Source organism: Vidua macroura, chromosome 18 (assembly GCF_024509145.1).
Source record: "Vidua macroura isolate BioBank_ID:100142 chromosome 18, ASM2450914v1, whole genome shotgun sequence".
Classification (NCBI taxonomy): Eukaryota; Metazoa; Chordata; class Aves; order Passeriformes; family Viduidae; genus Vidua; species Vidua macroura.
The window spans coordinates 9979280-10006142 of record NC_071588.1 but is presented as its reverse complement, the minus strand read 5'-3'; the positions used below and the strand labels follow the sequence as shown (position 1 = coordinate 10006142).

At 50.8% G+C, this 26863-nt stretch overlaps 1 protein-coding gene across 3 annotated transcripts in view; it reads right to left on the bottom strand.

Annotated features, from left to right (window-relative positions):
* The window catches only part of RBM19 (RNA binding motif protein 19), a 62004-nt gene extending 37275 nt beyond the window's left edge, over positions 1-24729 (bottom strand). For all 3 annotated transcript variants that reach the window (XM_053993510.1, XM_053993509.1, XM_053993511.1), the window contains exons 1-21: positions 24627-24729; positions 23860-24042; positions 23336-23467; positions 23116-23154; positions 22395-22599; positions 21162-21415; positions 20629-20703; positions 20328-20406; positions 19592-19663; positions 18441-18641; positions 17727-17857; positions 17245-17366; positions 16453-16549; positions 15907-16017; positions 15252-15452; positions 14653-14770; positions 14281-14423; positions 13236-13296; positions 11909-11988; positions 11435-11490; positions 10017-10133 (exon numbers count right to left, since the gene is read on the bottom strand). In XM_053993510.1, the coding sequence (XP_053849485.1) occupies positions 10017-10133; positions 11435-11490; positions 11909-11988; positions 13236-13296; positions 14281-14423; positions 14653-14770; positions 15252-15452; positions 15907-16017; positions 16453-16549; positions 17245-17366; positions 17727-17857; positions 18441-18641; positions 19592-19663; positions 20328-20406; positions 20629-20703; positions 21162-21415; positions 22395-22599; positions 23116-23154; positions 23336-23467; positions 23860-24042; positions 24627-24662 (2513 nt within the window). In that variant the 5' untranslated portion in view covers positions 24663-24729. The remainder of the gene's footprint in view (positions 1-10016; positions 10134-11434; positions 11491-11908; positions 11989-13235; positions 13297-14280; positions 14424-14652; positions 14771-15251; positions 15453-15906; positions 16018-16452; positions 16550-17244; positions 17367-17726; positions 17858-18440; positions 18642-19591; positions 19664-20327; positions 20407-20628; positions 20704-21161; positions 21416-22394; positions 22600-23115; positions 23155-23335; positions 23468-23859; positions 24043-24626) is intronic.
* Positions 24730-26863: the final 2134 nt, after the last annotated feature.

Genomic DNA, 26863 nt, shown 5'->3' with positions numbered 1-26863 from the left:
CCCAAGGCATCCTTTGGAGAAGGCAGCCTTGCTGTTAAAGATTCCAGCCGCATCAACAATCCAAAAAATAAAGAGATATCTCTTATTCAGCTGTAGAACCTCCTGCACTGAGCTGGAGAATAAATATAGAAGCAATGAGATATTTATAGGCACACAGCTATTTTAACCCAGCTCTGCTTTAAAGAGAATCCTTATTTAAGTCTTGTCCCTGTAAAGCTGCAGGATGACTTAGAAAAATAACCTGATTAATTATTTTCATCAGGAGAACAGAGAAACACAGAGGGAAGATCAAATGCATGGAAGCGCAGCGGGAACGTGGGAGTTGTGCCGGAGACTCAAACACAACCCGGCTGCCCAGCTCCCCTGAGCTTGTCCCCCAGAGCCCAGGCTGGCCACGTGTGACACCTGCCAGGGCTCAGAGCAAGGCAAAGCATTAAGAGCAGGCACAGAACAGCTCCTTGGTGAGGCAGGCTGGGAGCCACCACACTCCAGAGACAGCAGAACATCCCATTTTCTCCTCGTGCTGGAAAAGAGCAGAGGTGTCTTTTCACTGCTGACACTCCCATTTGCCCATCCTGTGCCCAAAACTGGAGGTGTGGCTGCTGCCCAAACTACAATGGTGGCTCTCCTCCTGCTCCCAGACCTTTGGTCACCCTTTGCCAAGCTGCCATGACCACAGCAAAGCTCAGAGGCCACTCTGCACAGTGGGAGTTGTCTTTACAGGTCACCTGTAAAAGTCCCAGAAGACAGGACAGGGAGCCTGGGATTCAGTGGTGATGTTTCCACTCCATTTCATGGAAAGCTCATTGCTCTCCACCTGTCTCAGAGAGTGCAGGATGAAGACAGGGATTCCACAGGATCACTGGATAGTTTGGCTTGGAGATCATCTAGTCCAACCCCCCTGCCAAGAGCTCCAAGAAGTGTGGCCACGATGAGAGAAAAGGGGAAAGGATCATCCTTCCAGCCACAACCCACCAAAAAAAATGCAAGCACAACACCTGGAAAAAAGGTGAGATGGGCTCTAGGGCTGAGAACGCTCCAAATGGCAGGGGACAGAGCAGAGTGTCTGCCACGGAGAGTGAGCTTCAGCCAGGATGGGCTCGGCAGTGCTGAGCTTGTGTGGGAGCTGTCAGAGGCCCAGCTGATGGCACTAAGTCCCTGCAGAGGTGACAGCTCTGGCAGATGCGCTGAGAAAACAGCAGAAAAGGGGGAGAAATCAGACAGGAGGCAAAGGCAGCTCGATCTTTACGGGCAGAGCTGGGCTGTGCTCGCTGGCATTAAAAAAGGGAGGCAAATGGTTAAAAAGCAACTTTTAAGCAGCATCCTTGCTGAGCACAGGTAGGGCAGGGCAGGCTGGCAGCTCCCCTCCCTCCCTCCCTCCCTGCTGCAGCAGACCCAATTTCATGGGGTTTTTGCACGAGCAGCGGGGTGGAAAATGATCATCGGGAGGCAGCGCAGAGCGCTCCCCACATCCCCCCGCAAGGTGAGCGGCCCCAGCCCCACCTGGGTGGGCACCTGGGTGAGGGAAGAGGCACCAGTGAGCTCCCCAAAAGGCAGCCATGGGGTGGGTGAGGGGCACCCAGGCTCCCCCCAGCCCCGTCACCCTCCTGGCTGCTGACGGCAGAGACAGCGCAGTCCTGCGTGACAGCGTGAAATTAATATGATTTTGGGGGAAGTTGGCAGTGAGTAATGAGCAGCTGAAACACCTCGTCCCCACCCCCTCGCCCCCCAGACTCTTTTAACCCCTCAGCTGCTGGCATGGCATCGAAGAGTGGGAAGAGCAAGAGGTGGGTTAAAGAGAAGCAGAGAAGGGCCATGGAGCCCGCCTGGAATGGGATTTGCAGGGTGGATTTTGGCACGAATCTCAGTGGTGCTGCTTGTGAGCAGCCCCAGCCTGTCGAGATGCTGAGACTGGCATTCCTGGGCTTGGAAAAGGCAACATTGCTGCTTTTCCAAGTGAGGTTTCACAAAGAGATGTCAAAAAAAAAAAAAAGAAAAAAATGAGAGGCTGAAGGAGACCCAAGGCTGTCCTCCAAACACCCCTGGGCAAGGCCCAGAGCCCACCCATGAGGGGACAGCCTGATGTGCACAGACCACTGATGGACAGCAAACAAGAAGTGGTTTTCCAGCTTCCCTGGTATCAAAGAAATGGGAATGTGGGCAGAAAAACCATCCCATCTTCACGGGCAGCTGATGTGAATCCCTGGATGCCTGGTAAGGGTCAGTCCCACAACAGTACCTTCCTGAGAGGACAAGGCTCAGCAGCTTCCTCCTGCACTTAATTGCAGCAAATTTAAGATCTCCTGTCCTCTGCCAGATGCCTGGAAGTGCTCAGGATACTGCTGGGGGAGGAGGAAAGAGAGGTGAGAAGACAGATGGTCATCCTGATCTGCCTTAACTTGATTTCTTCAGGAAAAACAACGTGCAGACAGAAATGCTGCTGGTGCCAGCAGCTGCAGGAGCCAGCACAGTTCAAAGGCCTTGGGCACAGGCAGTGCCTCAGGGGAGGTGAGAGACTCTGGAATGGAAGGGCTTTAATTGCAATCACATCCCAAGGCTGAAAAACTCCCAGATTGGGAGAGGGAGAAAGGCTGCAGCAGGCATGAGGTTAAAAAAATAATGATGCAAACAGAGATGCAAATAAAGGACACGATGTCATCGTGAGGAGAAAGCTGTGATTCATTAGAGGCTTGTTCAGGACCTTCTCGTGAAGTGAGACTGAAAAATACCCACACAAGTGAAAGACGGGGGGTGGATGCATCAGCATCACCAGGAAAGAACTGGAGTTAACAAATCCAACAGACAGAGGAATTCTAAGAGCAAGGAGATAATAATCTTGACTGTACCTTGATGAAAGGCTGAGACACGAGCTCAAAAGTCAGCCCAGTGTAATTTCAACATTACAGATTGTGCAGTGCCCCAGCTGCCAGCCCCCAAAGGGCCAACTCTGAGAACGAACAAGAACTGGCAACAATATAAGGCAAAAAAAATATCCCATGTTTTTCCTTTCTTAGACACACACACATACTCTTCTTAATTCAGACAAAAAGACACCTTATAACACTAAGAACCCTGAGTGGGTTATTTCCAGGAGACAGCACAAGCAAGCTTTGGTTTTGCTCCCTATGGAGAACCACCTGCCCGCATCTGACATTTTTTTGCACTGAAAAAATGGCAAAAACCCCAAATAAGAACCCCAGAGTGGCATTTGAACAAGACATTCCAAAAGCAGCCCCTTCCCCACCTCACTCCACCTCCCTGAGCCCCTCCACGCTGCTGAGCAGCGGAATTTGTGTGGAAAGCTAATTAAAGTTCCCTGGGGAAGCTCGGCTGGGTGCCCTGGAGAGAGGTGGCAGGAGTCAGGAGGAAGCAGCCCAGAAATTCCCTTCATTTGCACAGGACAAATCCAGGTTTTGGGTGGGCAGAAAAGGGACCTGGAGTATATGGAGAGCAGAAAAGGGGAAAAAAAAAAATAAAAATCAAGTATGTAATGAATATTCAAACCCAGGAAAGGGATGTGCTGAAAAAGAAAATCTTCCTTCTGCTCTTGGGAAGAGCCACCTTTTAAAGCAACTTTGCTAAGATAACACAGAGTTAAACATTTCCTTATCTATGTTAAACACCTTTATGATTCAAACTGAAAAACAGCACTGCAAACCCATTTCCCTCTCCCCCACCCCATGGCTGGCTTTGGAGAGTGGCCAAATTAAAGTGGCCACTTCCATTTCTGGGCTCTGAATATCAACCCAACTCTGCTGTGTTTGGGTTTCCAGTACACAAGGAGAAGATTTGAAGAAGAGGGGAAAAAAATAAAATGAGTTTAATTTATGCTGTTTGAAATAGAGAAATAAAGCAGCCCAGCAGATCCTGTGTTCCTGTGCACATTCCTGCAAGCTGCTTCCCAAAAAGCTCCTGCACCCTGTATTTTCCTGTGCAGCTTGCCCTGGCACTGCAGTTTGGGCACAGAAACACCAGGATTGGTAAAAAAGGCTGCAAGGATGCACCTGGGATCAGCTGTGCAGGAGATCCAGGGCACACAATCCCAAGGGGTGGAAAGCAGAGGGCATGGGGTGGTTCAGGGGGGCAGCCTGTGCCAGGGGGTCCCCACCCTCATGGGGGGAATTCTTTCCCAATATCCCATCCAGCCCTGCCCTCTGGCACTGGGAGCCATTCCCTTGTCCTGTCCCTCCATCCCTTGTCCCAAATCCCTCTCCAGCTCTCCTGGAGCCCCTTCAGGCCCTGCAAGGGGCTCTGAGCTCTCCCTGGAGCCTTCTCTGCATCTCCCAGCCTGGCTCCAGCCCCTCCATCAACTCTGGGGCCTCCTCTGGACTCACTCCAACAGCCCCACGTGTCCTGTGCTCCCCTTGCAAGGCAAAGACACACTGACAGCAAACAGTGGGGCTGAGCCCTTCAGCCAGGGCAGAGGGAGCCATCAAGCAGGCAGCTTCCTTTTATCCAAAACCAAACTCAACACATTCAAAGGTGCACTTCTTGTGAGAACCTTCAAACAGCGTGGGTGGGACCCCACAGCCAACAGGTGGCAGGGACAGGGGAGGAAAAACCTCAATCCAGAGGAGCATCCTGCAGCCCCCAGAGGCAGCCAGGCTGCTCCTCAGACACTGAGCAGCCCAGCACTGTGGCAAGCACATTTCTCTCTCTCTCAGGATTTTTTATTGAGGTGCACAGAGAGAAATGAAAGAGAAAACAATTTCTATTTCTGCTCCTTGTTTTTCTCTTGTGGAATGTGTTTGGAGAATTGTTTACCCAGAGTGAGCACTTGGTTGGACCATGGTGGATTGTTTGGGCCTGAGAGCCAATCCAGCCCACCTGTGTCTGGGCTCTGGAGAACAGGGTCACGAGTTGGGAGATATGATAGTTAGAGAAAGTAGCATGTAGTATTTAGTATCCTCTTTTATATAGCATATTAATGTATTATAACAATTATAATAAAGCAATCATTCAGCCTTCTGAAATGGAGTTAGACATCATCATTCTTCCCATTGGGTTCGCCGACATCTACAACACAGCACAGCCCTTGCACTGCAGTGAGGAGCTGGACTGTCAGCACAGGCACCACATCCTCTGTGCCACCACCTCAGGAGCAGCCCTGACCCAGCTCCCTGAAGCTCCTGGCCCAGAGCTCCCAGCATGGGCTGCACCCTCAGTAGGCAGCCCTAAAATATTGTTATCCCAAAGGACAGGCCAAAACAAGGCTTGGGAATCCAGCCCTATGCAGGAAACAGCAGAGCACAGCCACAGTGTGCTGGGATGCCAAGCACCACATGATGACCCCTGGCACGTGGTGGCTGGGGAGGGCTTTGGAGAGCTCATGGCCCCACCTATTTCCTGCAGAACATGCTGTGGTGACCCCACTCACCACCACGAACTCAGAGGCACCTTGCAGCTGTCAGTACACAGCTGAGCACTGAAACACCTTCTGGTCCCTGCTGGCAGAGCTGTTTGTGGCAGGTTTCCAGCTGAGCCTGTGCCTCCAGGCAAGGTGCACATTCCACAGTCCTTCCAGTCCTCAGGGGAGGCCAGCAAGGTGGGATCCAAGCCCTGGTGGGTGGCTTCAGGGTGCCCAGCTGCTTCCTGCTTCCCCAAGACTCGATTCTGGGCACTCCCTTCTTGCAAGCAGAGGTGTCAGCATTGCAGGGGAGCTCAGGGATCCACTCCCCTGCTCTGCCTCTTCCTCTGCCACCCTTCCACATCAGCAGCTCTGTCCTGCCTCAGATGTCTCCTCCTGGCTTCTCCCAAACACCATCCAGCACCTGCAGCCCCTGTGCTACCCCCAGCAGTGTCCCACAGCCCAGAGAGATGCTCCCAGTGACTTCTGCAGCTGTCCCCAAGCCCTTGGGCCACTGCCTGCAGGGGGACACCATGGGGACAAAAGTCAAGCAGCTAAGAAGCAGCAGCAATTGGTTTTGAGCCATTTCTAGCACAACACGGAAGGTTTTAAAAGTGAAACCCAGCAATCCTGGCAGCACTGGACATTCTGTTTGCATGGAATGCTCTAATTAACTCTGCCCCAGCACTTGCTTAACAAACTCACATGTTTTTCCTCAATTTTTTTCTCCTGTTATGTCTTTCACCAGCACAGATTTTCCACATCTTCAACAGGGGAAGGAGAAATTGTCTCCAGTCATGTAGACTCCATTACTGGGAGAAAGGTGTGAACAGCAAGCATGTCTGGCAGACGGATTCATTATCCCACCGTGTCCTTTATAATGGGAAATGAAAAGCCCATTCTGGTAACTACACTTTATTATAATAGGTCAGAAGAAGTGAAAGGCATCATCTTATAAAATTAACTTCCTAAAGACTGCCTTAAAAAAAAAAAAAATCTCTCTGCCAGTTTATCCACTGCATCTCCCTGCAGAGATTTTTTTTTTCTTCTCCCAGAAGGGGCTGACTCCCAAGTCTTGTCCCACTTCACTTTTCCATCAGAAGGAATAGTTCTTTTTCCTCCCCATCAGGCCCAGACACTTGCTTTGCCAGATGCAATAAATGCCATGTCTTTGTCAAGACAAAGAAAATAGTCAGCAAAGGAGATAAAATGGAAAGAGACACCCAGCCCCGAAGGTGTTTGCAAGAAGCAGCGTTACTTTCTCTGTAGCAAAGTCAGGCTATGGAGAGAAGTGCACCTGATAATCTGTTCTTTGCCCTGCAATACCTTTCAATTGCTTTTCTGCTCACTGCTTCTTTAGTCAAACTAAAGTCCAGCCTCCGAGCTGATGATAATTTTGTGATTTAACAGCTTTGTGCAACGTGTTTGACTGCAGTTCCTACAGGTGCAAGGCCAGATGATGATAAACCACCTTCCACACTGAATCCTGATCTCTCTCAGCTAATTGGTAGGGCAGGCCTGGAGCTAACAATTGCTGCAAATTCCAGAGAAATCAAAGATAAAACCAAAATGGTTAAGTTCTCAGATACATCCTGCAAAGAAAAGAAACAACTTCATCCCCCAAACACACACCTCCAAAAACTCCATCCTTTGGTGGGATGACCAGCAGCTCTGCCAAACTCCCAAGCACACCCTGGACTGAATCCATCCCCCAGGTTGCCTTGGATTGGGCAGGAACCCTTTAAAAAGTGTTTTTCTAAATTTTATCATTCCCTTTTTGAGGAAAATGAAACCCCCATCTCCTCAAAACATTATAAACCACTTGCAAAACAGCCTGATTTTCAATCTTCATGCAGTTGGTGCAGCCAGAGGGAAGGGGGTGCCCTGAAACAAAGAGTTAACTGGAACTCCCAATGAAGGCTGCATGGATCTCATGTGATAGATTCTTAAAGGAGCCCAATTTTCAGAAATTGCCAGGGCTCCAATCTGTGAAGATGTGGCCTTTCACAGATCTCCAATTCAGCTTGCCACGTATAGAGTTCCTTTTGAAAAAAAAAAAAAAAAAAAAAAAAAAGTCTTGCCATAAAACCCCCACAATTTGGTAGGAAAAATTAGCAGCCTTCATGGGATAGCAATCCCTTTGTCTCTCCTCCCCTAACTGTGGCTCTTTGCAAAGAACTAAGCACCATTTCCCTTTTGTTATTTTTCCAGGTAGTAAAGAGAAGAGTAGGATCTAATCAAGAACAAAAATGGGTGAAAAAAACACACCCACAAAAGCTAAATCTTCACACCTTGCCCAAAAGCGGCCCCTATAATTGAACTGCATTTCTCCCTCTGAAGAAGATAACACCTATCTTAAAAAAAACAAGATAAATAAATCCCTTGAGGGTGCAAGAGAGGCCAGAACCTCCAGGAGAACGTGGCAGGACATGCTCTGAACCAGTGTCACACCCCAGCAAAGCCACTGGGGCTGGGCTGGGAGCAGGGCAGCACCTGAGCCTTGTGGAACTGCTAAAAGAGAATTATTTTGCAGGCAGAGGACCTGAGCTGTTGATCAGAGCATTCCTGACTCCCCTCAAACACCTTAATTAAGCACCACCTTGCTCCAATCCAGGAAACAGGACCTGGCATCCCCAAACTGCAGAATGAAGAAGTTCCTGCAGGCAATGGTGCAGGGCAAGGCTGAGCATTTCAGTGATGGATCCACAAACAACAGATCCAAAAGTGTCAAACCAGCCAGGGCAGGGATCCCTGAACTGCCAGGGCTGGGCAGCTACAGCAGCTTGAGAAATCCACTCTTCAGAACACCCAGCTCCCTTGGTTTGCTGCTCCAGTGTCACCAACACCTCCTGTGGGGCCATTTGAGAAGGGGGAATGAGATCCCTGACAAAGCTCAAAACATGGAAATATTTGTCTGGGGGGAAAATAAATCTATCTCCACACATATAATGTGTTATAAATATTTTTGAACAATACTGGCATAATCTATGTATTCTTCTGGGGTAATGCATACATATATATATATAGATTCTGTGTGGATGTATATAATATGTGTGTGCACATAAAATAAACACACACATATAAATTAATATTTATTCCTATTTTAATATCTGTTTTAAAATTAATATTTATTTATATTGAAATTTCTATTTCTTGAATTTTCTCCTGCTGCAGGGCTGGAAGGTGGCTCTGGAGCAGGGGAAACAATAGGGAAGAAGCTCATCCTGTAAAGCCTGGGGCTGTCACCCTGTGTGGTGATGCCTGGCTGAGTGGCCTGGTGGTCCCCAGGCTGGCTGTCCCTTGCTGTCCCCAGGCTGGCTTTTCCTGGGCAGGCTAAGAGTGCCCCCTGCAGCCCTGCCAGCCCTTCCACTGCCAAAGGACTGTTTGCCATTCCCAATAAATCCCTAACAAAAGGCAAACTAAGGCAGGTTCCTAAATGCAGAGCAAGCCCAAAGCTCCAGAGCAAAGGGAGCTGATTGAAAGGCACAAACAAAGCAATCCAGGAGGGTGAGGTGCCTGGTTTGGGCTGCTCCAGAGGAAAGGAGGGATGGCAGGAGTGAAAGGAATGTGTCCCCCCCAAGCTGCTGGGTTTTGTTTTGAGGATAAACCCCAGCTCTGAACATCCCAGGTGAATGAAAGGGATGCTCTGAGAGCGCTGTCACCAGCTGGAAGCTGCAATATCAATCAGATGTTCCCCTGCCCCTCCTCTCCACAGCTCTGAGGTGCTAGACAAGACAGGAGGGAAAAAACCCACACCAAAAACCCCCCACAGGCTCTGTGCTTGTGATGTACAAAGCCTCCCACACCTTGAACCTCACCTTAGTCCCAGCTTTGCTGGCTCGAGCTTTACGAGGGTCACGTCTGTAGCTCGGAGTGTTGGGATTTAAATTAGCAGAGCTCCACGTGCTGAGGAGACTCAGCATGGGCACTGGCAGCCCAGGGGTTCTGCCTGAATCCCTCAGGGCACAACTGAAGCAAAAACATCCAAGCTGCACAAGAAAAACCTTTTGCTCTTCTAGAGGCATCTTGTTGTTGTGACCATCATCTCATCCCTGCCCAACAGCCAAGTCATGCTTTGCCTTCAGTGAAATCCCTGGAATTCATCCCAAATGAGTGTAGGAACACAGAGCTGTGTGAGGAAACAGCCCCCCAGGAAGCACAAATAAAGGAGGTGCAATTCCATCAACACAGGGAAACACAAACAAATCACTGCCAGGGGCTTTAAAGGGTTAAGCAATATCTGAAATTTCCCCTTTGGATAGAAATGCCCCAGCTGTGACAAAAGCACCCAAATTCTGCTAAGAGAGGACCAGGGGCCACCTCCCAGCACAGCTCCCTGTGGCAGAAAAATCAACAATTCCTGCAAACCAGCACACGGCCTGGGGCAGTGAGCAAAACATTCTTGTCTGGGAGCAGCAAAGACTGTTTTCCTTTCACAAAGTTCCACTTCTTTTTCAAAGTTCCACTTATTTTTCATGCTAGAACAAGGCTTAAAACACTGCACAAAAGGCTGTGGACACACAGAACACAGAGGTGATCCCAAAATTCAATTTTTTCCACAAAGACAAGAAAAAATTCACAATATTTACAATGTGAGAAAGACCCCGTATGAAAATCACAGCAGCTCCACCCCAGAGTGACCCACAGACCCAACAAAGCATTTTCCTACCTGAAGAGCTCCCTGATTTCCCTGACAGTGGCCTGGAAGGGGATGTTTCTGACCAGGATCTTGGAAGTTTTCTGCTTCTTGGCAGTTTGTTTCTTCCGGGCTGATTTCACAGCAGGCCTGGAAGCAACAGGAAGGGCAGGTAAAGGCCACGGAGCAGCAAAGTCCTGTGGCCCCCCCAGGATTTGGAATGTGGAAAACTGAGGCACCAGCTCACATTGGCATCCTGGGTTGTGCCAGTGGCAATGCCACACAGGACACCAAAAGGATCAAATTCCAAACACCCTTAAATCCTACAGCTGGAAATGAAATAGCCCATCTTGCTCCAGTTGAGGTCCTCATCTCACATTTGCCACATCTGTCACCAAATCTTGCCCTTTAATTGTCAGGAGAATTTATTAATGAATATATATTTTTAAATTAGCTTAACGTAAGCTAACTTTGACTGTTTTTCTTCCTGGTTTATAAAACAATACATGAAATTTTGTAACAGAGTATTACATTTCTTTTACCTCTGGAATTGTATTCCATTTGGACAAGGTCAGAATTTACCTAACACAAAAGACAGCAGCTTATTCCATAAAGCAAAGCACTTCCCATTGTGGCCTGGATACCTGCTGAAGGGATTTTCAAAATCAGACTGGATAAAAACGGTTTATGAAAGAATTGAAATACAAAGTGCAGACACAGGGAGCTGTCAGACTGCCTGTGGTCCCCAGGAACCAGATTTTCAAACAAATTTTGACATTTAACAGATATCACTTCCAGTAGGGTTTCCAGTGTCTGAGGGCCAGTGTTTAGGTGCCAACATTCAAGTACCTGGATTAATTTGCAACTTTACAGTTAGAATATTCTGTGCTGAGTAAGAACTAGGAAGGAATCTTTAAAAACTAAGGCTAATTCTAAGTAAATTCACCCACAAGTAACCTTCTCCTCTGTGCCTGATTGCCCAGATCAAAGGAGAGAAATCCAAACTTTTATTTCAAGCAAGTAACCTGGTTTTGTCCTGATTTGATCAGAATATTATTGTTAAGCTCCTCTTCGCTCAGATGAACAGGTAAAAGACTCCATTACCAAAAAAAGATTTCTCTCCAAGAACTTTTTAAACCCCTGGGAACTCGCAGTGCTGCCTGAACTGCCACCAAAGCAGAGGATTTTTCCTTGAGCAGGGAAGAAAACTCTGCCTGGTTCTTACTTTGGGCTCATTTTTGGGGCCCCACTTCAGCTCATTCCTCTTTTTTTTTTTTTTTTTTTCCTTTCAAGCCAAACTGAGTCAGTAAAGCAGAGCAAAGGCTGATGTGTTCAACAGCTGGAGCACTCCTGGCCCCATCCCTCAGGATGCTGGGGAAGAAGGGAAGAAGCTCCCAAGGATTAGTGCAGCTGAAATGTCACTGAGGGGAGAGGGGAGAGGTGAGCCTCACCTGACAGCTCTCTCTGAGAGCTTCACTTCCAGCTTGTGGCCATCCACAGTGCAGCCCTGGGAGTGCACACAAAGAAACAGCAGGAAAAAAAAAAATGATATAATTAATAGAAATAAGTATCTAGAGGAATTAGAAGTCAAAGCAGCACTAAATTAACATTAATCAGTGTTTGTTCTGTGAGGGGATATCTGGGTCTCTGCCCCCTGCAAGGGGCACCTGAGGGGAAAACTCATGAAAATTCAATCCTTGCACATTTTCTGGGATTTCCACGTTGGATCAGCATCAAGAAACACCCTTTTCCACCGGTCTGTCCTTTTACAAACCCTCTTCCCTCAAAAACCTGGCCCATTTTAGAGGCTTCTCCACCTGTGCAGTGCAACCCACAGCAGTGCCATCCTCAGCTACTTTGAGCTGGCAGGCTGAAGCAAGTCTCTGGAAAGAATCCCAGAGTGGCAGGCTCAGGCTCAGGCTCACCTGGAGCTGGCGCAGGGCTTTCTGGGCACTCTCTGGCTTCTTGTACTCCACAAATCCAAAGCCCATGGAAAGCAAAGTGCCTGTCAGGAGAGAAAGGGGACTTGGTAAGAAAGCAGTGATAATATAAGACATAAAAACAAACCAGGAGCAAGCACCGATTGCCAAAATTGGGGGGACAAAACCTTAACATCCCCTGAAAAGGGTCAGCCTGTCTATGGCTGACCTCATGAGCACCCCTGGCTGAGTTTTTTGAGCAAGGCTCTGCTCTGGTTTTGGTGGTGATGTGAGGAGATAACAGATGTTGCACACAAAACCAATTTTTGCTTTGCATCATCTCAATGCAACTTCCTTAAAACGCTGCAAAGCAACTGCTGGTCACAAGCAGGGGAAGAGATCCTGTTGTGGAGACACACACTCCATGAGCTGGAGTGGGCAGCTGCCACTTCCACAGCAAAGGAGAGACATCTCTTCCCCTCCCTGCACAGCAAAGGTCTGCAGCCCCACCACAGCCCTGAGGAACACGCTGCCTAACACGGCAGCCACCATTAAGAGATAATTAATAACGAGGGGAGAAAACAACCCCCCATCCTCAACTTCAGAGCCTCAGGAGTGGCAGAGTGTAGAGATGACCCCCAGGGCCAGAAGGGATCAGGTGCTACAAGATGAGCCCATGCTTGGTGCTGCCTGCTCAGACCCACGAGCAGAACTGAAGAATTCACTTTATTTCTTTATCTCCCAGCAGATCTGAGTTTCAGTATCACACAACAGGGGAGCTCTGTCAAGGGGAAATGCCACAAAGCTGGGCAGCTCCCAGCCCCTCCAGCCAGTGCTTGCCTTAATCCAGCTCCTTGGGAAGTGAGAGCAGCCAGCAACAGGCACAGCCACTCATCCCTGCAGCCTGGGGGGCTCAGGGCTGGCAGGGAGAAGGCAAACCAAGCCCACTCAGCACAGCTCTCAGCTAGGCATCCTTGAGGATGTGGCCATTTCCAGGATAATGCAGGGTTTAATCATCACAGGGCACTGGCTCCTGTCAGCCTGCATCCCACTCTTTTCTGTGATCCTGAAGGAGTTTGGCTTCTCCCATCTCAAGATCTCAAGAGAAGGCCACATCTCCACAAATCCCACAATGGAGTTTAACCTTCTAGACTGAACCCTGGGGGAAGGTTTGGCTGCTGCTTGCAGCCATTTCCACGGGAACACTTCTGGAAGCACTGAGGATTTTGCCAGCAGAAACACAAATGCTCAGCCAGATGAGTGCTGAAGCAATGCCACACCTGAGCCCTCAGCTCAGCTGAGGGAAGGAATTGAGCAGCAACATCTAGAGTACCTGCTTTGTCTTTCTTCTTGGATATTGTGCAGCTCTTCAGGGCTCCCACTTTGGAAAACGTCTGCAAGGAATTTGGACACGTGACTCAGTTCCCTTTGTCACAGGCTTGTAACTCAACTGCCAACGTGGCCCTCTTCCACACAGGCCCACCTCCCCCAGCACACACCTGCCAGCAGTGCAGCTGAGCCTTTCCCCATCAAATTATTTCTGTACAAACAGACACACGCACACAAAGAGTTTGAAAGGTCTCAAAGGCACTCCCAGAAATCCTCCACTGCCCCTCAGAAAGTGCAGAGACCTGAGATGGCTCTGCAGGAACACTCTGGATTACAAGATGCCCTCAGCCTTAAGGGTGGGTGCTGCCTGTGATGTCCCTAGAACACAGCTCTTCCCAAAAATGGGGAGCTAGGGGGTAGAAAACTATTTATTTGTCTCCCTTATAAAGCCAGAAAAAGAAGAGAGGACAAGTCCCAGCCCTCCTCTGGATATTTATTTGTCCACAGCTGGAGCAGAGTCTGCACACAGTCACACAGGTTCAGGATGCTTGGACATGGAATGTGGCATTTTACACAGCTACAAGAAGTGCCAGAGATGGGAAATTCCAGCTGCTTTTCCTTATTTTGGTATTAACACCCCACATAAGTTCAGGAATGCCATGCTCTCTCCCAAGTGCTTTGTTGAGGTGAAGCAGCACAAGGCAGCACGCTGTGAGCAGAGGCTGAGAGGAAAAGCACATTCAGAAATCATCATTTATTTATTCATTCCCTGCCTCTCACACACGAAGCAGTGGCAGAGCTGCAGCAGTGCCTGTCCCAGGGAGAAGCATTACAGAAAACATGGGAAATCAGGAATGTAAGATTTCCTACTGCCTCCACCTGTCTCTAGGTGGAATTAAACCCCACCAAAACAGTTTCAGATGCATTTGTCTTAACTGACACCTGGAGTGATGTTGCCAGTCCCAGCAGAACCCAGTGCTCTCTCATGTCCCACTAGATCACACTGCCTGCAGCTGAAATCCTTTAAACACTGTGTCCTTACTGCTCACCTCCTTCAGTGTGTCTTCTGTGGTGGCAAAGTTCAGGTTTTTGATGAACAAGGTACACCCAGGAATATTTTCTTCTTCTTCTTCCTCCTCCTCCTCCTCTTCTTCCTGTGCTGCTGCTTCCTCTGAGTCTTTTATAGCTTCACCTGAACCAAGAAGAATAAACTCAACTTTGTAAGATGCAACAAAGGCAAATTTTGGGGAGTTGCCCACTCAAACTGTGGGGAAGCCCCTGGGATGGGGAGAAAGGTGGTGTATTTAGGGAAGGAAGATCAGCCCTCACAGTGGGAAGCCACCCAGACAAAACATATCCTGGAGCTTGACACAACAGCAGAGAAACACAGAGACCCGCAGCAAGTCAGCCAGAGACCTTACCTGGTACCAGCCCTGCTTCATCCTCCTTTCCTGGAACCCCAGCTTTCTTTTTCTGAGGGGCTGGGCTGAGGAAAACCCCCATTGGAGCCCACTCCAGATACAAGGGCACGGAATGAAACTGTGAAGAGAAGACAGGAGAGAAATGAGGAGTGAAGGGCAAGGCCTGAAGGAAAAACTCTGCTCTCAGCTTCATTTGCACCTCGCTCTGCAATGGAAAACAGCAGTGGAAAAGCTGAGTAACCTTTGGAAGTGACTAAACTCTGCCCAAAGGGATCCAGCCTTACAAGACTGCAGCCTAAACTCTCTGTCACCAAAGGATCCAGCCTTACAGGATCACAGCCTGCCATGGGTCACTCCTGGATTGTGGAAGGGAAAAGAAACCCTCCAGTTGTGTCACAGCCCCCTTCTCCAGCATCCTCTGCAGGCTGAGCCCTGCTCTGCTGTACCAGGCACCTCCCTAAACCCAAAGGACACAGGTTGGAACATCAGTGCCTCTGGGGTAACACCGTTCCCACACTCCCTGTGCCCCCACGCTCAGAGCGAGCCCTCCTGCAGCTTCCCAACTCGCCAAGATCCCACTCCCCAGGCAGTGCCCCCACCTTGGAGTAGGCCAGCCTGGTGAAGGCCTGCTTGGCCTCTGTGGGCTCCAGGAACTCCACGATGGCCGTGATGCCTCCCTCTGGCAGCAGCACCCGGCCCAGGCCGCCGTGTTTGCCAAAGAGCTCCTCCAGCTCCAGGGCGCTCGTGCCCGCCGGGAGGTTCTTCACCAGGATCACTGTCTTGCTCCTCTCTCCAGCAGCCTGACACAGCCAGCAGGGAAAGAAGAAATATGGGATGGAAGAGAGCAAATCCAGCAATTTTCTAAATGGAGACTTCAGATCCAAGGCTGTGCTCTCCCTCTCTCTGTGTCACTCCTTTCCCAGATCCAAAAGGACTGACAGGCATTTAGAAAACACTCCCTGGAAAATCCACATCCCACTACAACCACATCTCATGGATGGAGGTTTCAGCTGCAGATCCACAGGGCTCCTTCCCTGCCTACAGCAAGCTGCCCACCCATCCTAATGCCATCATATTCTGGATTTCATCCACCCAAGAGCCACTGCATTTTCAAATGGATACATTTCCCAGCTCATCAGGGAGGGTTCAATCCTGCAAGATGCTGAGGATTTAGTTACCAATTTCCAAGAGAGCTGAGAACACCAGGACTAGAAGAGGTGGATCCCCATTGGTGCCTCCAGCTGAGCCTCTCACCTGGCTGAAGGAATCCAGGCTGACCCCATTTTCCACGAGGAACCGGCGGATTTCCTGCACCAGCTCCGTTTCTCCCAGAGCCACTCTCACTGCCACGCTGTCTTTGCTCTCCTGCAGGCAAGAATTCAGTCACCTGCTGCTCTCAGAAGCACAAGCAAAGGGAATGTGGCAGGCAGCTGGAGGGTAAAATGCTCCAGCTCCTCTGGAGCTGCTGGGAATTGTGCTGTTGGAATTCAAACACGTCCCAAAGTAAAACGAAATTTCCAGGAAGGATCTGAGCTTTAGGGTGTAAATTCCCACCAACTTCTAGTTATGTAGAAATGCAAAATTCGGCCACAGGAAAGCAGAGTGGGAAGGAAGGTGGGGACCAAGGGATCAATAGGCTCAGAGCCCACAGAGGTGCTACAGCACCGCAGGCCTCAGCCTGTGTGGTGCCCATGGATGCACAGAGGCTTTTCCTGCACAAGACCAGGAAGGCCCAGGCCACAAAGAAACAGGCAGGAAAGTGATGTCCCACCCCAGCTGATCCATCACAACCCAACTCACAGCATCCAGCACTTGGCTTTTGGCAGCATTGTACTTCTGGGCCATGGCATCAGCCACAGCGTTTGTCCCCACGAACAGCGCGTTCCAGTTGTGGGAGCTGGCAGGAGGAAACACAGCCAGGGTCAGTCATGGGGCCCTCCAGCCAATAATCCTGGGAAAAAGCAGCTCTGAGCACCACCACGAGCAGGCAGGGTGAAGAGAAAGGGAAAGAAGGGTGGAAGATCCCTAGAGGAGGGGCAGGACGAGGGAGATGTGACTGGAGAGCAAACAGGAAGCAGTGCAGGCAGCTGAGCTCTGCTTCCCCAGACATCACTGCTCACAGCTCTGCAGCTGAAGTTCAGGTACTGGCTCAGAGGAACACACCTTTCCAAATGGTTTCCTAAACCCACAAACCCCATGCAGGCAAGGCTGCACCCTTTTCCCTTCAAGATATAAAATATCAGCCACTTCTTTCAAGCTGATTTGTCACACAGCAAGAAAAAGCCTCTACAAGCTTTAGAATTACAGGTGGCCAAGCAGAGGAGCAAGGCCCAACTGATCTGAAAGCACCCCCTGAAGAATTACAGAATCAGACTAACTCTTGTTAGAGAGGTAACTCATACCAAAGCCATTCAAACCTCTCAGTTTCTGCTGCTCACTGAGCTACTGCAGCTACTTGGGCAGAGGAGTCAGGGAGGTAAGAGAGAAAGGAAACAGAGCTGCACAGCAAATGCTTCATCAGCTCTGGGAATCTCTGCAGCCCCTGTGAAGATCCCACATGCATTGCAGGGAATCTGGCAGCTTGTGTTGTACCTGGCACTGTTGGCTTTGTCCTTGGCCTCTTTGCTCTTTTTGTAGGAGGAAGACTCTTCTGCATCTCCATCTTCCATTTTTTCCTTTCTGATTGTGGAGGGTAAAAGATGCATCATTCTGCCCTGCAAGACAGGAAAGAGAGGTCCAGCAGCTCTGGAATAATCCACAGATGCCCATGTGGAGGAAATTTCCTGGCACCTTTCAGAGAGCCTTGGTGGAAGGAGGGAATTTTCCTTCCCAAAGGAGCCACAGCTGCAAGTCAAAGTGGCCACACACTGCGAGACAGACTCAGAGCTCCTTCCCCACCTCCACCAGGATTTTGGTGTCTGCAAAGCTGTTCAAACCAAGCTACTCTACCAAAAGAACCTGCAGGAGAGCCACAACCCTTTTAACAAAGCCCAGAAGCAAACTCTCAGCCACATTCCCACCAACCATTCCCACCAGCTGCAGTCCACAGCAGAGGAAAAGCACCAGAGCTGTACCTGGAACACCTGCCCATCCAGCTCTGCCAGGGCCTTCACAGCATGCTCAGGGATCATGTAGGTGATGAAAGCAAATCCTTTGGGCTTCTTGGTGAGTTTGTCAATGGGGAAGTGGATCTCTGAGAGGGGTCCTGCAGGAGGCAAGGCTTGGTGGTCACAATGTCCCTGCACAGCTCTGAATTGGCACGACCCAGACACAAGCAGGGATGAGGGGAGCAGCTCTGGATGTGTGGTGAGCCACCAGCCAGGGCCAGGAGCTGCAGAGGGACAAGGAGGGACAGCACAAGCAGCCCAAGTCCATGTGTGGCAGCTCATGGCTTCTGACAGGTGATACAAACCAGGCAAGCTCTGAGCAGCTGCCTTCACCTTCAGTCAGGGATAAACACCTCCACAACCTCACCCTCTCTGCCCCAGGATGCCAAGATCACCTTAAATGTGTTTAATTTGGAGGTAGAAGAGGGAAACTTCAAACTTACACCCCAAGTTTGGGATGTCAAGTGGATCTCAAGGATTCACTTCTAATCTGAAGGAAGCTCCCTGCCAAGCAGGCTCACATTATCACACCAGAAAATAGAGAAAATAGAGATGATGGGAGCTGGGCCGTGTCCAAGAGATGTGGGACACAGAGCTTTGTCCATCCCCACCCAGCAGGAAAATCTCTGGGCAAAGGAAAGACTTTGCCCTGCAAGTTCCAGTCCCATGGCAAACACTCACCATACTTTGAAAAGATCTTCTCCAAGTCCTCCTCAGTGCTGGTGAAAGGCAGATTCCTGACAAAGAGTCTCCCTGATTCAGACAAGTCCTCCTCCTCCTCATCATCCCTCAGTGTCCTTTGCCAGGGCTGGTGCTCAGGTTTTGCTGGAGCAGTTTCTTTTGGGTTGTTCCTGCACCGGGAAACCTCCACACAGCGTCCCCCTGATCCCCAAAGAACACAGAGGGACCTTGGATGCTTCCCAAGGCCACGAGCAAACAACACCCACGGGCAAATGATGCCTTGAGAGGCTGTCTAGAACAGAGGCTAGGCAGTGTTAAAGGAATAAAGCAGGTATTTATTACAAAGGCTTCAAAGGATACACCTTGGGCTGTACAAGAGCCTGGCTGAGGCTCCAACCTCGGGTCATGAGGTTTCACACTTTTATAGATTTTGGTCCATTTCCATACTGGGGTTAATTGTCCAATTACAACTTCAGGTTATGAAGTCCCATCCTCCCACATTGCTCTCCTCAATTTGCTGCTGTTTTTACTTTTTGGGGCTGAACTGGAAAAGGATTGTTTTGTCTAACTAAGCTGTGAGGAGAACTTGCTAACACTTGATATGAAGTTCAGAGTTATATACTAATGCAGTACAGAATCAGGATAATGTGAAAGATAAAACTTAAGGCATCACAGAGAGCCCAGGGTGAGACACAATTACAGCTCCACAGGCTCTGAGCAGGACTCAGAAGTAAGGGGGAGGTGGGGGCTGTAAGAGTCAGCCTTCATAAAAATCAGGGTATCAACACCAGCCCCCTTTCCTTTCAGAGAGCCCAGCCTGTCTGTGCCAGCCCACACAGGATCTGCAAACAGAATTTCAGAAGTTACTGCAAGGGTTATGCCAAGCCCAGGGCTCCAACCCAGCCTTGCAGCACTGTCTGTACAAAGCTGGACTCCAGCTGTGTTATTTTTACCCCAACGAGAACCACCTCAAGCACACGGCAAAACACGAGGGCCCCGAAACCCCACTCCTGTCACAGCACCTGGTTTATGCCAAGGAACAACCCCCCCATCTGCCTGGGACAAACTCCAATCACAGCAGCTACTTGTGCAGGGAACACTCGAGCAGCTGAGCTCCCAGGCTGGAACGAGGAGGAACAAACAGCCCTTACCCAGGAATTCTTTTTTCCGCTTCAAGGCCCTTTGCATTTCTGCTTCACTCTTCAAGTCAACAAAGATGTAACCTTGGAGGAAGGCAAGGTTCAACTGAGCATCATGTGGGGAACACACACAGCCACTAATTGGGTAATTAAGGGTGAATTGGGCTTGCTTTAATATAGATTCCTATAGACAGAGCATTCAGCTCCCATGGAAAGTTTCAATCCAGCCTGGAAATGACCATGTCAGACTGGAAGGATGCCTTTTCAAAGCTTATTCTCTATATACAAATCACAAAAACTTTACTCAGCAGCTGGAGGAGGCTGTCACAGGTGCCTCTGAGAGCAAATAAAAAGGTGCATCCGTTGTTGGACTATTAAAGGAAAGGAGCACACAGCAAAGCTCCAAGGACCTGCTCACACAAATCAGCACAGTGTCCTGGGCTGCTGCAGCTCTCCCAGAGGAACAGGCTTTTCCTTGGCATGCTTTGGGGTGTTCAGAATAAAGTTCTGGATGCAGCTCAATAAAAAAAACTCCTGCTGCTACTCCTAAGGGAGCACAGCCAACATTACTCTGCCCACGGCATCCTGTGGACAGCAAGTAGGGCAGGAGAGCTGCAAAGTCACAGAAAGGTCTCCAAGATTCAGGCCACGAGCCAGGGATGTGGAACTGCAGACTAAAAGAGCAGAGGGGTGACCAAGAGGTGCCCTAACTCACAGATCCCACCCCCCTTCCACACACAGCACTTACCTGAATTCTTCCCCTGGGCCTTTTTTCCCATCCGAATTGCCACTGGCTTCAGAGGGAAGAAAAACTCCCGAATTTTTTGCTGTGGGAAGAATTAGAATGGTTTGAGTAAGTTCTCAAAGCAGGGAGCAGCAAGTTGCAGGCTTAGGTTTTTATATATAGAACACCCAGATCTCTGCACAAAGACAGATCACCCACACAACCCCCAAAGGAGTGAGAAGTGAAAAGTTCCTGCAGACATCTTGCAGAGGTACACTCTGAGACAGCCCTGAGCCTCCCTCCCCTGCTGGGAAACCAGACTTGCCTCGGTGGTGTTGGAGGGGGCCCCACAAAGTTTCACGGTGAACGGAGTGCTGGCTTCCCCTGAGCTGGCCTGGCTCTGCACACAGGAGGGGGAAAAAAAGGGACAAAAAGCTGAATGAAAGAACAAAAATCACAGCACAACCAGCTGGGCTTGGCCAACAAACAGGAGGCTGAAGAGTGGGAGGGAATGTCAGGAGATTGCCACAGCTGCAGCAGCCTGGGGCACGAGGTGCCATTATCACACTGCCATGAAACACTGAGTTCTGCTGTTCCCAGGACAGCATTTCCTGGAAAAAAGCCTCTGAGAAGGGCACTAGCAGCACTTCTCTGGAAGCCCCATCTTTGGGAATTTAGTCAGCCCTGAGGCGATTCAGTGGAATTTGTAAATGGGTCACACCAAGAAGGCCAAGCAAGCTGGTACCCAGTGGGCCCTACAGCCTTCCCAGGCTGCCAGCTCATCCCTGCAGGGACTGACAGACACCTGCTATCAACAAAGCTGCTGCTTCAAAGAAGACAAATCTAATTCAGCTGTACCTCTGCTGTGGATCCCTTTTTCTTCTTCCCTGCTGGTGGTTTTTGCTCTGTTTGTTGGGCTTTTGACTTCCCCCTTTTCTCTGGGTGGGTTTCTGCAATGCCTGAATCCTCCTCAGTCTCACTTTCCTCCTCCTCAGTCTCTGTTTCTTCCTCTGTACTGGATGAGGAGGAAGAATCCTTCACCACTTTAGATTTCAGGTAATCCATATCTGAGAGGTCTTTGCTGGTAGCTGCCTTCTTCCCTTCTTTCTTTCCTGGCAGAGAGGAGAGAGCAGAGAAGTTTTTTTTCACACAGATGCTGCTGCTCTCCCCCCACCCCAGGCCAGGTAAAAGCTGAGAACTGACACAATCATGACCATCATCTCCTTATTCTCTACCTTTTCCATGGGAAAGGTTTGGGAACAGCAGAGCAATTTCATCTTGGCACTTCCAGACTGACAGCCTGGATTTCAAAGCTACAGTTCATGTATAAAACACATAGAAAGGGGTTTGAGGTACTCAGGACAAAGTATTTTGTCACAATTTTAACTAAATACCCCAAGCAGGCCTCAGAGAAGGGTTTGAAGTGTTTAGTTTCACAGGGAGAAGGACACAAGCACACCTGCACTTGAGTTACCCAAGAGAGATGAGGAGCAGCAGGGAAAACACCATTCACTCTACCAGAACAGCCTGAGAACACCTCAGGGAGGGAGGGAGAAAAGCTCCAAACCCAAACCCATCCCTGCTGCAGGGACACTGGCTTCTAAATTACACACACCAGGCTGTGGGTCTTCAGAATGCACCCACTACTCCAGATGTGCTCTCAGGAGCCAAGGCACTGAACCCTGTCCCTTCCCCTCAACCCTGGCAGGCCCAGTTTCCAGAAACTTCCATCACAGGCAGACCAGATGAGTTCCCAGCCACCCACAGGTTCCTAAACCAACAGGAACCACAGCCAGCCCTGGAAATCCTGGAGATGAAAGGGGCTGCAAGAAGGAAAGCACTTCAAGGGAAGCTGCAGATGTTTGTCCTGTCACTCCTCCCTAATGACGCACGGGAAGGACAAATGGCACCCCCCAAATCTCAGACACTGCATTTGCCACAGCTCCCCAAACATGGGGAAACAACCAGCCATGGCCAGCACACAGAAAGGTGAGAGCCCACCCTCCTGGTGACACTGAGCCCACTCCTGTCACTCCCTGTGACAGGAGTCACTGGGACTGACACAAGCAAAGTCACAGCCCCCTCGGGTACCTTTAGACTCCTCCTCATCTTCAGAGGGTTCATCCCCACCCTCACTCAGCTCCTCAGACTCATCTGAATCAAAGTTCAGGTAATCAGCTGCTGCTGATTTGCCCTTCTTAGGCTCCTCTGCCAAAGTGTCATTAGCCCAAGTGGCCACCTGGGACCGCTTCTGGTGAACCAACAGGAACTCCTGGAATGTTTTATCTTCCTTCAGCTGTGGGAAAGAAAAAAAAAAAAGAAAAAAAGACAAGCTGTGAAGAGAGACTCATAGTGAATCTGAAATCCAAGATATCACCTCATTTCCAGCAGTGTAAAACCAAAAATCCCTTAAGGGGAGCTCCATTTACAGTGACAAGGTGATTAAAGTCTTCTCAAGGTGTCCCATTCCTACTCTTTTTTATAATTGCTGTTTAGAAAGTACTTCAGAGAAGAAAACAAAACAATAAAAAGAGGAAAAAAAAAAAAAAAGAGAGAAAACCAGGTAAGTTAAATGTGACAAATCACATATGTTTCAACCCCAGAACTGCTGAAACAGAGCAGGCCTGGATGCAGTGTGTGCTCACAGGAGTAGCTGACCATTAAAAACTTGGATCCCCGTGTTGGGGTTGTTAAAATGATTTTTTACACTAGAACTGGGCTGTCCCAGCCTGAATTAGCAGCGTGGGAAGTAGGACAGAAAGGAGATGTTCAGCAGCAGGAATGCAGGGACAGCAATCCAACCTCAACTCACCTCCTTTAAGTTATCCACTGGATCCTTCTTCTTTTTATCCTTGGGAAAAACCCAGAGAGGTTTATTAGAAGCAGAGGCAATTCCAACAGCACAGGGAGCAGACCCTGAGGCACAAAACACCAGGACTCCACAATGTGATGTCCCTGCTGCTCTGTCCCCTTGCCCACAGCCCAGGCCACCCTTCTCTGGCACTGACACACAGGAACCAGGCAGGACTCACTCTCTTTGTGCCCGCAGGAGCTGCACTTGCCAAGGGCTCCTTGCTCTGCTTTTCTGAGGCAGGGGCCTTCTGAGAGTGCTTGCTCCAGGCTTTGGGTTTTGTAGGGTCACCAAAAGACTTGCACAACTCCACCTGGAATGAGTCAGGTCTGTAATTAAACACAGGGTGGTAACTGCTGGGCAGCTGCACTCAGGAATTACTGGTGGGATGGAGGGAGTGCAGGAACAACTTCTAAAAGCACAGAGCTACAAATTCAACCACCATGGGAGAGTCAGGAGTGGACAGGCACAGAATCCCAGCATGGCTTGGATGGCAAGGGGCCTTAAAGTGCCACCCCTGCCATGCCAGGACACCTCCCACTGCCCCAGGCTGCTCCAAGCCCTGTCCAGCCTGGCCTTGGGCACTGCCAGGGATCCACAGCTGCTCTGGGAATCTGCAGCAGGGCCCCCCAACCCTCCCAGGGAAGAATCTCCCCCGAGGATCCCATTCCTTAGGAGTGTCAGGGAGATATTCCTGGAGCTCACTGTGATTCTGGAGGTGTCTATGAAGCTTTTGTTGAAGTGGTTCAGGGCTGTTTGGGCTTCATCCTCAGACTTGTAGCCAATGAAGCCGAATTTCCGGAACCTTCCATCCTTGGTGTACTTGAGGCAGCAATCAGTGAGCGTGCCAAAGGCAGCAAAGAGCTTCCTGAAACGCTCCTCCTTCATCTGGGAAAGGAGGGAGGGAAATCAGCCCCAGACGGGCTCTGAGGAAAGTTCAACCCAACACATTCTGTCTCAAAGGGCTTCTGGGAGGCTGCAGGAAGCACACAGCGAACCAAATCCCCACTTCAGCCACCAAACCCGTTCTTGTCCCCCCCAGATCCGCACGTGGGGAACAGGGCGGGATCCTGCACCCAACTCCCGCACAGCGACCACAAGGACCACTGCCCATCCTGAGGGGCTGCCACCTGCCAGCCCATGCCCCTCATGCTCCTTCCTGCACCTTCCTGACTCCTCCAGGAGCGCTCCCACCATCCTCCCCACGTTCCCCATCCCAGCACTGACCGCGACCCTCAGCCCCTCACAGCCCCTTCCCCCGGCACATCGCGCCGCTCCTCCTCCAAAACCTCACCCTCCCACCACTTCAAGCCCTCTCTCCGTGCGGGTCTCCCCGCTCTCCCCCATCACCACCACACGCTCCCCTCCCGCTGTCTCTCCCTGCCCGGCATTCCGCTTCCCCCCGCAGCGCCCTCAGACCCATCCTAGGCCGGGCACGCCCCCTGCACCCCCGGCACCGCACAGAGCCTCACCCCATTGGGGAGATTCTTCACGATAAGCCGCGACATGGCAGCGGCAGGCGCCAAGGAGGGAGCGCTCAGCGCCGCGCACGCCGCGCCATGGGCGCCGCCATCTTCCCCGGGTCACGTGTCCGGTGGGCGGCACCGCGCATGCGCGCACCGGGACCCGGATGTTGGTCCTTAGCAACGGCCCCTTAGCAACGGGGCCTGCAGGGCCGGGGGCCGCGGGAGCATCCGTGGGGCACCGGGGACAGGGAGCGGCGGGGAGGGGAGCGGGGCAGGATGAGGAGGGGGTCATCACCCCCGGTGCTCCCCGCAGAGCGGGCTGCAGCCTCCCGGCCCGTCCGCGCTGCTCGGCGGGGCCGCAGGAGGGAGCTCCGCGCCCGCCGCTCCCGGCTCCGGGCGGCCGCTGAGCCAAAGGCGCCCCAGAGATGTCGAGTTTGTGCAGGGGGGATGGCGCAGAGGGCCTCGATGTCACGCCCAAAAATCATGCGGAAGGGAGACAGAGGGTCTAGTCCAGGGAAACTCTGGATCCGTGGATGTTTTCAAGGTGCCAGGTTGGACGGGGCTTGGAGCAAGGTGGGATAGCAGAAGGTGTCCCTGCCATGGCAGGGGATGGAGTGCGATGAGCTTTAAGGTCCCTTCTAATCCAAACCATTCTGTGATTCTATGAATAAAAGCAGCTTTCCTCCAAGGAACGGCTAAATAACCCCACAGCCAGAGGTGCTGTGAGAGCTCCAAAGGATAAAAGAGAGCCAAAATCACAGAATTAAAAAATCCCTGGAGGGTTACTAAACACTGCAGGTCCTTTCCTACCTGAACATCCACCTACAGCTTCCTCATGAGGGGCAGCTCCAATCTCAGCTGTGCCAGGGGAAAATTAGGTTGGATATCAGGAAAAGGTTCTTCCCCCCTGAGCACCTCTGTGGTCCTTGCAGGTCCCTTCCAACTCGGGGTATTTTATGTTTGCACTGTCCATTGCTGGAGGCTGAGCAGAACTGTTCTTCAAGCATCTCCTCCTGCTCAGAGCCCTCAGCCCTGCTCTGCCTGCCTGACACGAGCTGGAAATCCAACTTTACACCGCTATTCCCAGAGGAAGATGCTCAGGAGGGCTCTGAGCTCCAGCACCAGCCCTCACCCACGGTTTGGAGTTACCCCAGGGATAACCGGAGCAATCCTGACACCATCTCCTGATGGCCCCTGGAGGCTCGGCCCAAAGGCTGGAGGCAGCAGGGAGACAGGGCAGGAACGGTCTGGGGGAGGCAACCCCAACCCAGCCACACCCGCTAGGAATGTGGAGTGAACAAATTACTCTTTGTCTCCTTAAAAAGGAAAAAAAAAAGCCCAGAAGTTTCTCTCCTCAATTTGGTTCAAAGACACCTCACAGGACCTTGGGGACTTCACCTCAAACTTAAGGATATTCAATTGGACAGAAGCCAAAAAGTCCTGCCTAAGCATTTCACTAGAAAAAGAAGAGAACAAAAGAAGCAAATCGCTTTTGTGAAGTGTTTTAGCAGGAGCAAGAACCTCTTGCCCTGGCTCAGGTTTTCTCTGTAAAGAGCTTTGTTATTTTGCCTTTTATTAAAACTTTCCTGTTTCCAGCACTGTCACAGAAGCCACCCTGCTACTTTTATGCCACCTGAGGCAGCTGAGCTATCTCGGGTGTGATACTTTTATCTGAGAGCTTATGAGACGTGGCTCGAAGAGATCAGGTACCACACCCCAGTGTCCTGGCAGGAGCGGGGTGCAGCCGCTGCTCTCCGGGGTGAGCAGCGAGGGAGGTGCATTTTCCAGGAGGCAGAGCGGAGCCTCAGGGCAGGGGGAGCAGGAGGGAGTGGGATGCTCTGGCAGCGCCCTGCTCAGAGTGCACAGCACTGTCACCCCACAGCCCTGACTGGGGGCTCCGGGGGGAGCTGTCCTCTGTCCCCTCACGGGGCTCTCCGAGAGGTGTCACAGCACAGGGACACAGCTCCCTCCCCCCCTCACCCTCTGCTCCTGCCTCGTCCTTGGCGCTGTCAGGGCTGTCACTTGGCGTGAAGGCTGGCACTGACAGGACCCTCACGCCATCACTAACGCATCCAGAGCTTGCCCTTGTCACTCCTGTCCCCTCCGAGACACTTGTCCCCTGTCTCCCTGCCCGTGTCCTCCTCACCTGCTGCGTGCAGCTGGCAGCAGGGCCCAGACAGGGCTGCCCTTGTCTGTTCCTGCCTCCCGAGCGTGGGCAGGGATGGATCCTGCCCGTGCCCAGC